We start from the raw sequence: 12,642 nt of genomic DNA, 5'->3' as shown, positions 1-12,642 counted from the left end.
GTCAGCTTTGGGCTCCCGGGCGGCGGGGAGCGGGCATTGGGTGGTGGGTCCTGCAGCCAGGGCCCCGGTGACGGGCTGGGGAGGCCCCGAGGCCGCAGAGTCCCTTCCGCCTCTCCTTTGGACCCTGACTGGAGGCCGGCCGGCCGCGGTGGGGGGTGGGGAGGGCCCGGGGCGCGAGGGGGCGGGTCCCGTCCGCGCTCGGCGCTGATTGGCTGAGCGCGTGTGGAATCGGGTGATGGGAAACGCAGCTCGACTCTCCAGTCCCCTCCGGCTTTGCTCCCTGCCCCCCGTGGCGAATGTGCTGCGCGGCGGCGGGTGCTGAAGCTCGCGGCGTTTGGCTGTTGCAGGCAGGAGCTGGGAGGAGGTGCCGGCAGTAGGAGCAGCAGCAGCGGCGGCAGCGGCTGGGAGGAGGTGGTGACGGTGGCAACGGCAGCGTCGGGGACGATGGCGCGACTGGTGGCAGTGTGCAGGGACGGGGAAGAGGAGTTCCCCTTCGAGAGGAGGCAGATTCCCCTCTACATAGACGACACCCTCACGGTGAGCGGGCCGGGTCGGGCTCTCCGCTCCCTGGCAGCTGTTTCCCTCCTCCCCCTCCCCCAGGCCGAGCGCTGCGCACTGGAGAAAGAGTGTGTTGCAACTCCTAGGCGAGGCCTTCTCTCCGGCAGGCCCCACCAACTAGCCTTTGCAGTGGGTCCCTCGATAACCTTTGCAGGCCCCTAGCGCTCTGTATCTACTTGGAGCCCCTGTCCGCAGGCTCTCCTTCCTTTTTGAACCGTTTTCCTCTGCCCTGTCCCTTTCGGAGACGCTGCTTTTGCCAAAGCACGCGCCTCGGAGAGGGGTTGAAGGATCTTGGGCGCTTAGGGCCTATGCCTTCCAGAAACCACCTACCCTCGGGGAGGCTTAATTATCTGGCAATGTCGCAGCCACCCTGCTACCTATATATTGTCTACCTTAATGCTGCAGCTCTCACTGCATAAGTATAATTACTGAGGACACAGTGACATGCTGTTGCACAGTAAAAATTCCACTTAAGTGCTCTGATTTCCTTGTAAGTAGTATTGTGTTTGTCTACTACATTGAAACTCTTAGAAGTGATTTTACTGCTAGGCCATGACTCTTCAAAATGGGCTTTCTGGCATTAGTCTTTAGTTTTCTTTTCTTCTTTTTTTTTAAGGAAGCAAAATTATCGAAGGTGTAAAAGCACAATAAAAAGCTGATTGTTCATCTTGAATGTCAAAACCCAGTTCTGGGTAGTTTTCTTTTTTGGATTTGGTGATAGTACAGTATTACAGACCCTCTGCCCTGTGTTGCTGTAGTATTTCCTTTAAAAGGAAATGGCAGAAATTTGAATTGAACCTGAACAGGAAATGAGTGCAGTTGCTTGCCACTATTTCCTAAGAAATGAATCTATTCACAGTATCTTAAATCTATTTTGATAATGCTGAAGCCTATTTGCCTATTTTTATAAGTTGTAACTAGTCTCTTCATTTTCTTCTCTTTGGCTTTTTTGTTTTTCAAAGGCAGTTGATCTGTTTTGTTCCTGAATTTTTTTTTTAAATGTCTATTTTTTTCAAATTTTATATAAAGTGCAAGTCATTGTAGAGATGCCACTCTATGCCCTTCTGTTTGCCAGTCTCAATTAAGACTTGAATGAGCTGCAGTATTTTAAAAAGGATTAGAAGAGCTATTGAATGACTTAATTTGTTAGAACTTTAAAAAAAGTAAATTTATTGGGGTGACATTGGTTAATAGGATCATGTAGGTTTCAAGTTGTTAGAAGTTTTTAAGAGAAAGCATCTATAATTACCTGAGATAATTTTTGTTTTCTTGGGAAAACGTAGAATGATTTGGCCTGCTATGATTTAAATAGAATCATAAATGTGTTGATGCATTAGAAAATACTTGAATGCCTTGGTTATGATTTTTGCACTTTTTGCATTAAAAGTATATTGGACTTGTATTTTAAGCAGTTTAAAAAATTAGCACTCTGATTATATTAAAAGGTATATATCTCAATTTGAAAACACCTAATAAGAGTTCATTTGTCAATAATTTTCTTCTCTACTCCCCCTCCAACACTTTTCTGGAGCACATAGTTTAGTATCAACCTTTTATGTTTATCCCAGAATGCCTTTGAAGTTTAAAAAATATCCTTTGGGTTTGGACATAGATTACTATTGAGTGTATAATATCATAGTGTAGAGGAAATCAACATAAATTTGAGTATTTACAAAAAAAAGAGAGACTGATTTCTCTCCTTATGACCACATAACCACCTTTAATGCAGCATTGATATATATGATATATAGCACATTAAAATAGACAACTTTGGGAGTGTTTTTATACTCTCTGTACAATGAAACTAGTTTCCATAGAAAAACCTTACACTGGGATGTATTATTGTACTTATTTCTTCAGAGAAGTTGTATTCTGCTGAACTTGAATTTTGCTTTTATTGCATTGTGAGCTTCTGACCAAGGCAAATACAACTTAGGTTTACTTAATTTAAAATCTTAAAATAGCATTTTATTTAAGAAAAGGTGCAATTTTTCTTTGTTTTGGAAGGGTTTTTGTCAATAGGGAATGAGTGGGACTATTTATTGCTTTTGTCTTGAACTTCTGCAGACATTGAATGCTGACGAGTGAAAATTCTTGTCAGCAATGCATTATATTTAGGGAAACAAATTTCTTTCAGAACTATTCTACCAATACTACTTAAAGCAAACACCTGTTTGGGAAGAGGGAAGGTAGAGCAGAGGTTGATTCTCTGCACACTGGTACATTGATAGTTTGACAGCAGTGTATCCCTGAACTTAACATTTGGTTTGGTATTTGTTCCTAGGGTCCATAGGTAAGGCAGGAGAAAACATTGTGTTATCTTTATTTCTAGTAGTTTCAGAATCTTGTTAGCTCCTAGATGTTAAATCCAGGTACAGTCAGTTACAAATGTTTATCATTGTAACAGATGGTGAAATCTCTAGCCTTAGTTAAACTGGGTATTTTAAATTATATTTGTAAAATGAAACTAGGTTTATATGTGAAGAAGTAGCCTCCTCTTTTGTGATACTAGAGTCCCAATCCAGGAAATTTGTGCAAGAGTAGGCCTCCCTTCCCTCCAGCTGCCGGCACCCTGGACCTGGGCTTCCCTCTGGCTGCTGGCACCCGGGACTCGGTTACCCTTGCAGAAGGAGGTCCCACCCACCCACTGTAGCCCACCAGTCAGTGGCCTGGGCCTCCCTCTGTGGGGCAATCATGGGGTGATGGCCTGGGTGATGGCTGGGCCCCCAACCAATCACATTGCACCCGCCTTGGCTGGCCTCGTGCCAGTGGGTGTCATAGCGTTGTTCGGCTGTTCAGACGATTTGCATATTACGCTTTTATTATATAGGACTAGTGGCCCAGTGCACGAAATTCGTGTGTGTGTGTGTATGTGTGTGTGAGTGTGTGTGTGTCCCTCAGCCCAGCCTGCACCCTCTCCAATCGGGGGCCCCTTGGGGGGTGTCCGACTGCCGGTTTAGGGGCGAACTGGCCAGCCAGTTTGCCCCCAACTGCCCGCCCCTGCTGGCCTGCTCACCTCCAACTGCCCCCCCCCCCCCCCCCCCCCCCCCCGCCAGCCTGATCACCCCTAACCGCCTCTGCTTCGGCCCCACCACCATGGTTATGTCTGGAAGGTCTCCCGGTCTAATTAGCATATTACCCTTTTATTAGTATAGATGTTGTATCCACATGTAAAAGACTCGTGTGGAAGCCCAGCCAGTGTGGCCCAGTGGTTGAGCATTGATCCATGTACCAGGAGGTCATGATTCCATTCTGGTTCGGTGCACATGCCTGGGTTTTGGGCATGTTTCTTTCCTTCCCTCCCTCTCTCTTCCTCTCTGAAATCAGTAACACACACACACACACACACACACACACATATTAAAAGATTTGTGGTAGTTTAGTGGGTTTGAAAATGAGTACAGTGCTGCTGTAGGTGTATTTGGGAAAATCCCAAGTAAGTAAGCTGTTGGAATATTTGGGAAAATGGCATGCTATGTGGCCAAAATGCTGTTCAGTGTTACTAGAATTATAAAATAGCAGATGGATAGAAGATAGATATTATTTTATAGCAATCTTTGAAAAATTACAACTTTAAGTGAGTAGTTCTTTTAAAAATGAAGAGAGTGAAAATGTATACTTCAGATAGACACACTAGACACACAGAGATACAGGTTGAGATGTAGTCTCAACATTTTATATCTTGCTTTTTTTCACTACATATTGAGAACGTTTTCTCTTGTTATTCTTAAACAACTTTAATGGCCATGTAATACTTCGTTGTGAGATCCCATAATTTAATCATTCTTTAGTGGACATAGAGGTGGTTCTAGTTTTTGCTGTAATTAATACTGTAAGAATATAAATAATGCATAAACCTTTGCATTAAATTTTTTCTCTCAGGCTTTTAAAAGTACAATTATTGGATCAAAGGATAAGGACCTTTTATAAAGTTATTGATACATACTATCATATTGCTATAGCATTTCTGGAACGAGGTTTACCCTCCTAATTCAAACCAATCTAAGTGGATTAGAAACTCTGATAAGGGTTTTTAACCCTACCAGAGCGCTGTACCGATTTTTCGGTAATTTCCACACAAAGGTGGAATATTGGCCCTAGATGAAAGGCAGATGAAAGGTAGACCTATTTGCTACAATGTCTCCAAATTCCATCTTATTCTAACCACTTGTTTGCATGTAACTAACATTTTTCTATATCATGTTGGTTTTTTCTCTTTATTGCTCAGGAGCCCAGGTATAGGGGACAGTTAGGTTCAGGGCCTCAGATCTGGTAGGATTAATAGGACTTTAAAAAGATAATAGCCGAAGCCAGCTTGGCTCGGTGGATAGAGCGTCGGCCTGCGGACTGAAGGGTCCCGGGTTCGATTCCGTTCAAGGGCATGTACCTTGGTTGCGGGCATATCCCCGGTGGGAGATGTGCGGGAGGCAGCTGGTCGATGTTTCTCTCTCATCGATGTTTCTAACTCTCTATCTCTCTCCCTTCCTCTCTGTAAAAAATCAATAAAATATATTTAAAAAAAAAAAAGATAATAAATGTTAGGCATATCCTCTTGGAAATTAGGTGCTTAGCATTTGTTAAAAGTTTAGTATTTAATGTTTTCTTTCAACTCTTGATTAAATAATTTTACTAAGTATTACTAAAAGTAATGTTACAAATAGTTGTGAGGATGAAATAAAAAACTGAGGTGACAATGATTTTTATTTTTTTAAACCTCACTGAAGACATGCTTAGAGGAAGGTGGGGGGAGGGGAGACAGAGAGAGAAACATTAATGTGAGAGAAACATCGATCAGTTGCCATCTGTATGTTTCTCAACTGGAGATCAAACCCACAACCCAGATATGTGCCAGGAAATGAAATTGGCAACCTTTCAGTGCATGGGATGACACTCAACCAACTGAGCCACTCAGGCTGGGCAACAATGATCTTCTATCCTATCTAATAATAGACAAACATGGTAATTGACCATACCTTCGCTACGCCTCCCATTGGCTAATCAGTGTGATATGCAAATTAACCACCAACAAAGATGGCGGCTAATTTGCATACTGCAGGCAAATCCCGCTGCGCCGCCCCGCCTGGGGCTGGCGGCAGGGCAATCCCTAGCCACTGGCTGCCCCAGCTTGAGATCCTGGCTTGCTGTGTGTGGGGTGGGGCGGGCGGCAGCGTGATCTCCAGCTGCCGCCTGCCCCAGGGCGGGATCCAGGCCTGTGGTGTGTGGGGTGGGGCGGGCGGCAGCGAGATCTCCAGCCGCCGCCCAACCCAGCTCGGGATCCGAGCCTGCCATCTGCAACCGGGGGAGATGGGGCAGACACCGCGGGATTGGGTGTGCCATCTGCCACCAGGGGAGTGGGCCTAAGCCAGCAGGTGGTTATCTCCTGAGGGGTCCCAGACTGTGAGAGGGCACAGGTTGGGCTGAGGGACCCCCCCCCCCCCCCCACGCCAGTGCACAAATTTTTGTGCACTGGGCTTCTAGTATATATATAAAAGGCTAATATGCAAAGTGTCCCCTTGGGAGTTCAATCGCTCCCTATGATGTGTGCTGACCACTAGGGGGCGGCGTGGAACTAAGGAAGGCCCCAGCCAGCAGCTGGCAGCAGCTGGGGAAGGAAGGAAGGAAGGAAGGCCCCAATTGCTGGCCAGGCCTAGGGACTCTACCCGTGTGCACCGGGCCTCTTGTTTTTAATAAATACAAACTTAATATTGTTGATTAGAATTTATGAGAATGCTGTAAAAACCAGATTTATGGTCAGGTGGAAAACAGGACAGATACTTAAGAGTGAAAGTGAGTAATGGATTCAATAAACTTTATAAAGCAATAATTTTAGGACCATGACTCGATCTATTTTTGGCTAGGCAGGGATAGGCAGCCTCATGGTGAAGCAGAACACTAATGATTCCTCTTTGAATCCATGCTTAAAATACTTTGCATGACTGTCTTCCTTTAGGTAAGCTAGCATCTGAAGATTTAAGTCAATCTGAAGTGGTTTTAAAGAATGGGGGGGCAAATAGTGTATCTATCCTCTTTGTGTCCCTTTCCCCCTTTTTCTTATTATCATCTCTCAATGTTAAGCATATAGTGAGTGATTGGCCAGAAAACTGCAAGGTAAAATATCCATTCTCCTAAATGTTTGAAAAGCAAGGACAGGGTATTTATTATGAATGCAGAGTAAGTACAAGAGAAAATTTAGTAATATACATGCCAGGGAAACCTAGAAAATACATGGTAATCAGGTCTATTTGCCCTGCCTGAGTTTCTCAGTTGGTTAATCATTGTTCTGTGCACTGAAAGGTTGCCAGTTCAATTCCTGGTCAGGACACTTTGCATATATCTTAAATTGATAGCTTTGATCTTAAAATACTGTAGGTAATTTCCTTCCTTCTTTCCTTCCTCCTTCCTTCCCTTCCTTCCCCTCTCTCCCTTTCTCTTTTTGGTTAATACTCACCTGGGGATATTTTTCTTCTTTTTAAAAAAATTTTAATTTAATTTTATTTATTTTATTTTTTTACTGTCTAAAGTTTTACATATGTCTCCTTTTTCCCCGATTGAAACCCTCCCCTCCCACCAGCCATTCCCACCCCAAGCAAGCCCCCACCATCCCAGTGTCTGTGTCCATTGGTTATACTAATATGCATGCATACAAGTCCTTTGGTTGCTCTCTAATACCCTCCCCTACCATTTGTCTCTGGATCTATTCTTGTTCATCAAATTATGTTGATCATTATATCCCACATATGAGTGAGATCATGTGGTATTTATCTTTCTCCGACTGGCTTATTTCACTTAGCATAATGCTCTCCAGTTCCATCCATGCTGTTGCAAATGGTAAAAGTTCCTTCTTTTTTACAGCAGCATAGTATTCCATTGTGTAGATGTACCACAGTTTTTTAATCCACTCATCTGCTGATGGGCACTTAGGTTGTTTCCAAATCTTAGCTATTGTAAACTGTGCTGCTATGAACATAGGGGTACATATATCCTTTCTGATTGGTGTTTCTGGTTTCTTGGGATATAGTTCTAGGATATTTTTCCATTGAATTTTAGAAAGAGTGGTAGGGAGAGGGAGAGACAGAGAGAAACATCGATGTGAGAGAGGCACATTGATTGGTTGCCTCATGCACACAACCTGAGCAGGCTGGGGAACCTACAACCGAGGTACATGCCCTTGACCGGAATTGAACCCAGGACCCTTCAGTGCTAGGGCTGTAGGTAATTTTCTTAAAATATTTTTGTATGGTAGCAATTGATATGTGGTGAAATGGTATATATTTGTATCAAGTAAAGAGAAAATGCAAATTAAGGTGTTAGTTGCTTAAATGGTAGATTTGGAGTGATTGGCAATGTTTGCTTAAGTAGCTTTAAAAGTTTATCTTATACTTCTTTTGTGACTTGACAGTTAAATTTATTTGTGTTTTGCCCAACTAGTGTGGTTCAGTGGTTCTGCATTGTACCTATGAACCAGGAGGTCACGGTTTGATTCCCAGTCAGGGCACATACCAGGTTGCGGGCTTGATCCCCAGTGTGGGGCGTTCAGGAGGCAGCTTATCAATTATTCTCTCCCATCATTGATGTTTGACTTTCCTCCTATGCCTTCCTCTCTGAAATCAACAAAAATATATTTAAAAAGAAAAAAAGGTCTTATATATATGTTTTACACTTGTCTTAGTTATTCAGTTCTTAGTTTATTGTTAGAACAAGCATCTTTTAAGGTTCTTATTTCTAATATGGAGGGAAAAGAATGGTTACCTCCATTAAAGAAGCAGGTCTTTGTGTTGCTGGTTGAAGGGAGGTATTTCTTTAAGATCACTTTCAACTTGGTGGGGTTTTTTAGTGTTTTGTTTTTGCCTCAAATGGGTCTCTTTTAAACCTGACTTCACTCTTTGGGTGTGTAGGAGTTTGCGGTCTTGTCATCTGGAAATAGAAGTTTGTTCTAGCACAGTATGTTTGATACCTTTTACAATGTGTTTTTTTTTTTTTTTTTTAAATATATTTTATTGATTTTTTACAGAGAGGAAGGGAGAGAGATAGAGAGTCAGAAACATCGATGAGAGAGAAACATCGATCAGCTGCCTCCTGCACATCTCCCACGGGGGATGTGCCCGCAGCCCAGGTACATGCCCTTGACCGGAATTGAACCTGGGACCCTTCAGTCCGCAGGCTGACGCTCTATCCACTGAGCCAAACCGGTTTCGGCACCTTTTACAATGTTTTAATTAAGATATAAATGTGTTACTTTATTTCATTGTCTTGAAGGCAAACTTTTTTCCATTTTTTTAACATCTCTGGAATTGGGTTGCTTCTTTCATTTGGTGATATCCTACTTATAATAGCTCCTAACTATGGTACTTCTTCATATCAGTGCTGTTACAGCTCATTGAAATGTGTTCATTACTAATTCCCCATTATCTGATATCCTGAAATCTCCTTAAGCTTTTTTATATTTCTCTTCCTCTGGTAATGGAATTTTGATAATTGAATAAATACCTCAGTGTATCCTTTTTGTTCATAATTAGAGCAAACATTTACTATGTGCCAAGTACTGATATGAGTTCTTCTCATTTACATATGATATATGTATCATATATATATGATTATTTCATTATGAGATTTACTGAATTCCATAGTTAAGAGGAATAACTGAAAATGTCAAGGTATTTAATGTAAAATATCAGGTTAAATGCTATTATAGGCCACCGCAATAAACACTTTAAAATATAATTTAATCCTCACAACTCACTATGTGAAAGATATTAAAATTTATTATGTAATCTCGTTTTACAAACGAGGAAGCTAAAAATCAGACAGGTTAAGGTTAAGTAACTTGCCCAGAATTATGACATAGGTTGTAAGCAACAGAACTGGTGTTTGAACTCATTTCTACCTGACTTCAGTGTTTTTGTGCCTAATGGCTATAACTCTCTGGCTTTAGAAACTTGTATAACTTGGATTTTTAAAAACAAACAAACAAACAAAAAACACCTTTTTTTGGCAGAGGGCAGGATGGCAGGTGGGGGAATCTGGCTGGGGCGGGGGGGGGGGTGTCTATTTCTGTCCTAAGAGTTTGTAAAATAATCTATAACGTGTTCAAAGAAGATAAAATAATTGATTTTTTTATTCTTTTGCATATTAAGATGGTGATGGAATTTCCTGACAATGTGTTAAATCTTGATGGCCATCAAAATAATGGTGCACAACTAAAGCAGTTTATTCAGGTAATAGTTTTAAAACCCAGTCTTTTAAAGTGTGTGTGTGTGTGGGGGGGGGGGGGGGGGGTTTAAAGAGTCATTGAAAATTTTAGCCGTATTAATTTTGTTTTACCTAGGGCTCTTTAGGTCTTAAGATTACATTGAAGTTGCTTTCTTTTATTATTGCTACAGTGAATATATTTATGTACTTTTCATGTGAAAGAGATTAGGTTTTGGTGTGTTAACATTTTACATGTCTATAAGGCTTTAATTTCACTAGGTCATCTTTCCTGTTTTTTAAAGATAAGGTATACAACTTTTCATTGAGAACTTGTTGATTTTCTTCTATAGTAATTTTTATTCAAGTAAAAAAAAATTAACCCTGTGTTGTGAGCTTTTTGATTATTTAATTCTTATGCAGTATTATACTTTATAATACACTATATATAATTAAGATAATGGAGGATAAATTGTTACTTTATTTCAGAATTCTGTTTCTACCTTTGGAGAAAAATTTGAATGAATTGGTTAATAGTAAATGTGAGAAAAATCCATTTTAGGTGTAAACTTACTTTTCCATCTGATTTTAGTAAAGCTGGAGGCATACTTATAGTGTAACTATATCTCCATCCAGGTAGAAGTTATTTACTAGAGTTTTGCCCATTTCTCTACAGCTGTAGTTCTCAGTCATTTTTCAACCTTGTCATAGCCAACAGATAACATTCATATGCACCAGCATATTAGTTACTCATTGCACAATGGTTCCTACATAGGTACGATAGCCGTTGTTCTTGCCCACTAATCCATAACACACCTGTCCATACCTCCAGGTTAATAATTGCTGTTCTACATGATCACCATCCTAACTTGACTCCTGTAGCTAAACATATTGTGTTGTTAAAAGTTGAGAAGACATGGTAAAGCTGCACTGTGTCTTTTTTTCTCTTTTTTTTTCAATTTAAAGCAAGAGTATTAAACTTAATACTTGAATAAACACTAAATTTCCAAATGCAGGGCTTCTTTTTGCTATGCTGGGGCACATCCTAAGCAGAGCTTTTTTATAACCTAGTTTCTAGAAAGGGGAGTTTATTCAGCAAACAGTATCATAAGGACAAGGCTGACCATCTTGCCTTTTTAAAAAATATGCTTTTATTGATTTTAGGGAGAGGGAGAGAGGGACAGAAGCATCAGTGATGGAGAATTATTGATCGGCTGCATCCTGCATGTACCCTACTGGGGATTGAGCCCGAAACCTAGACATGTGCCCTGACCTGAAATTAAACCAAGACCTCCTAATTCATGGGTGGATGCTCAACCATTGAGTCACACTGGCTAGGCTATTTTGCTTTTTTTGACTCAGTTGCAGATAGAGATGGCAAGCCTTGCCCAAGTTGTACTTAATGCACAAGGATAAGAACCAGAAGTAGTATAAAAGAGTAATTTTATGTGTTTCTTAAGGATTCTTCATTTTTCTTTCAGCGACATAGTATGCTTAAACAACAAGATCTAAGTATTGCCATGGTGGTGACATCACGTGAAGTCTTGAGTGCACTTTCTCAGCTTGTCCCATGTGTTGGCTGTCGTCGCAGTGTGGAGCGCCTCTTTTCCCAGCTTGTAGAGTCTGGAAATCCTGCCCTTGAACCCCTGACAATAGGGCCCAAGGGAGTTTTATCTGTAACTCGAAGCTGTATGACTGATGCAAAGAAACTTTATACATTATTTTATGTACATGGGTAAGTATAATAAATTTGGAAAAAATGGGTTTGTTAAGTTTTTTAACTTGGTGACAGTGATAGCTTTTATTCTAAATTTGGTTGGAGTAAAGCTTGATTCCAAATCAGTAATTTTATTGAGCAACTTATATGTGCCAGTGACTATAAAATTTCTGTTTTCATGTGGGGCGAGGCAGGTCATAAGCAAATACATAATTTGTCAGGTATGATATTGCAGAGAAAAATCAGGAAGATAGAGAATGAGTGGGTAGAATTAATACGGAGAATGGTTAGGGAAGGCCTCTTATAACATTGAATGTAGACTTGAATGAGGTGAGTGAAACATGTAGATATCTGGGGGAAGAGAAGGAGCTGCAAGTGTAAAGGTTCAGAAGTTGGAGGTTTCTTGACACGTTTGAAGAACAGCAAGGAAGCCATTGAACAGCTGGAGCCAGATGAATAAAGGGAATAGTAATAAAAGATGAGGTCAGAGGAGTAATAAAGGCCCAATTATGTAGTGCCATCTTGAGGCGTTTTTTACTCTGAGTGAGATGGGAAGATTTGGGAGGGTTTTGATTTGAAGTTTCTGTTACTTTGACTTCTGTGTTGAGAATAAATGGAAAGATGGAGAAAAGGCAGAGAAACAGGCTGTTTAATAATCCATGTGAGTGATAACAGGTAATAAATGGTTGAATCCTGGTTGAATTTTTGAGGAATGAGCCAATAGGATTTTTGGATAGATTGAATGTGGAGGAAGGTATCAGGGATGATTCTTAGAACAAATAGTTTCCATTTTCTGAGATGGATAAGACTGGAAGGAGCAATTTTGCAGAGCTCACTTTTGGACATGTTAAATTTGATGAAAAATTTTTTTTTTTTTTTAAATATATTTTATTGATTTTCCACAGAGAAGAAGGGAGAGGGATAGAGAGCCAGAAACATCCATGAGAGAGAAACATCAATCAGCTGCCCCCTGCACGCCCCCCAGTGGGGATGTGCCCGCAACCAAGGTACATGCCCTTGACCGGAATCGAACCCGGGACCCTTGAGTCCGCAGGCCGACGCTCCATCCACTGAGCCAAACCGGTTTGGCAAATTTGATGAAAATTTTACATGATAAGGGAGCCTTCATAAGGAAATAAGGACCCAAAGAAGTGGTTAGGCATGAGCATTTTTAAAAAAAT

The 12,642-nt window shown here is 41.1% G+C and overlaps 1 protein-coding gene across 6 annotated transcripts in view; it reads left to right on the top strand.

Moving 5' to 3' along the window:
* The window catches only part of GGNBP2 (gametogenetin binding protein 2), a 30,180-nt gene that overhangs the window by 304 nt on the left and 17,234 nt on the right, over positions 1 to 12,642 (top strand). For all 6 annotated transcript variants that reach the window (XM_070394995.1, XM_070394994.1, XM_070394993.1 and 3 more), the window contains exons 2-4: positions 348 to 537; positions 9,693 to 9,773; positions 11,226 to 11,479. In XM_070394995.1, the coding sequence (XP_070251096.1) occupies positions 445 to 537; positions 9,693 to 9,773; positions 11,226 to 11,479 (428 nt within the window). In that variant the 5' untranslated portion in view covers positions 348 to 444. The remainder of the gene's footprint in view (positions 1 to 347; positions 538 to 9,692; positions 9,774 to 11,225; positions 11,480 to 12,642) is intronic.

Source organism: Myotis yumanensis, unplaced genomic scaffold, assembly GCF_028538775.1.
Source record: "Myotis yumanensis isolate MYYU_CA2020_CCGP unplaced genomic scaffold, mMyoYum1.0.hap1 SCAF_16, whole genome shotgun sequence".
Taxonomy (NCBI): Eukaryota; Metazoa; Chordata; class Mammalia; order Chiroptera; family Vespertilionidae; genus Myotis; species Myotis yumanensis.
This window is presented reverse-complemented; position numbering and strand designations above follow the sequence as displayed.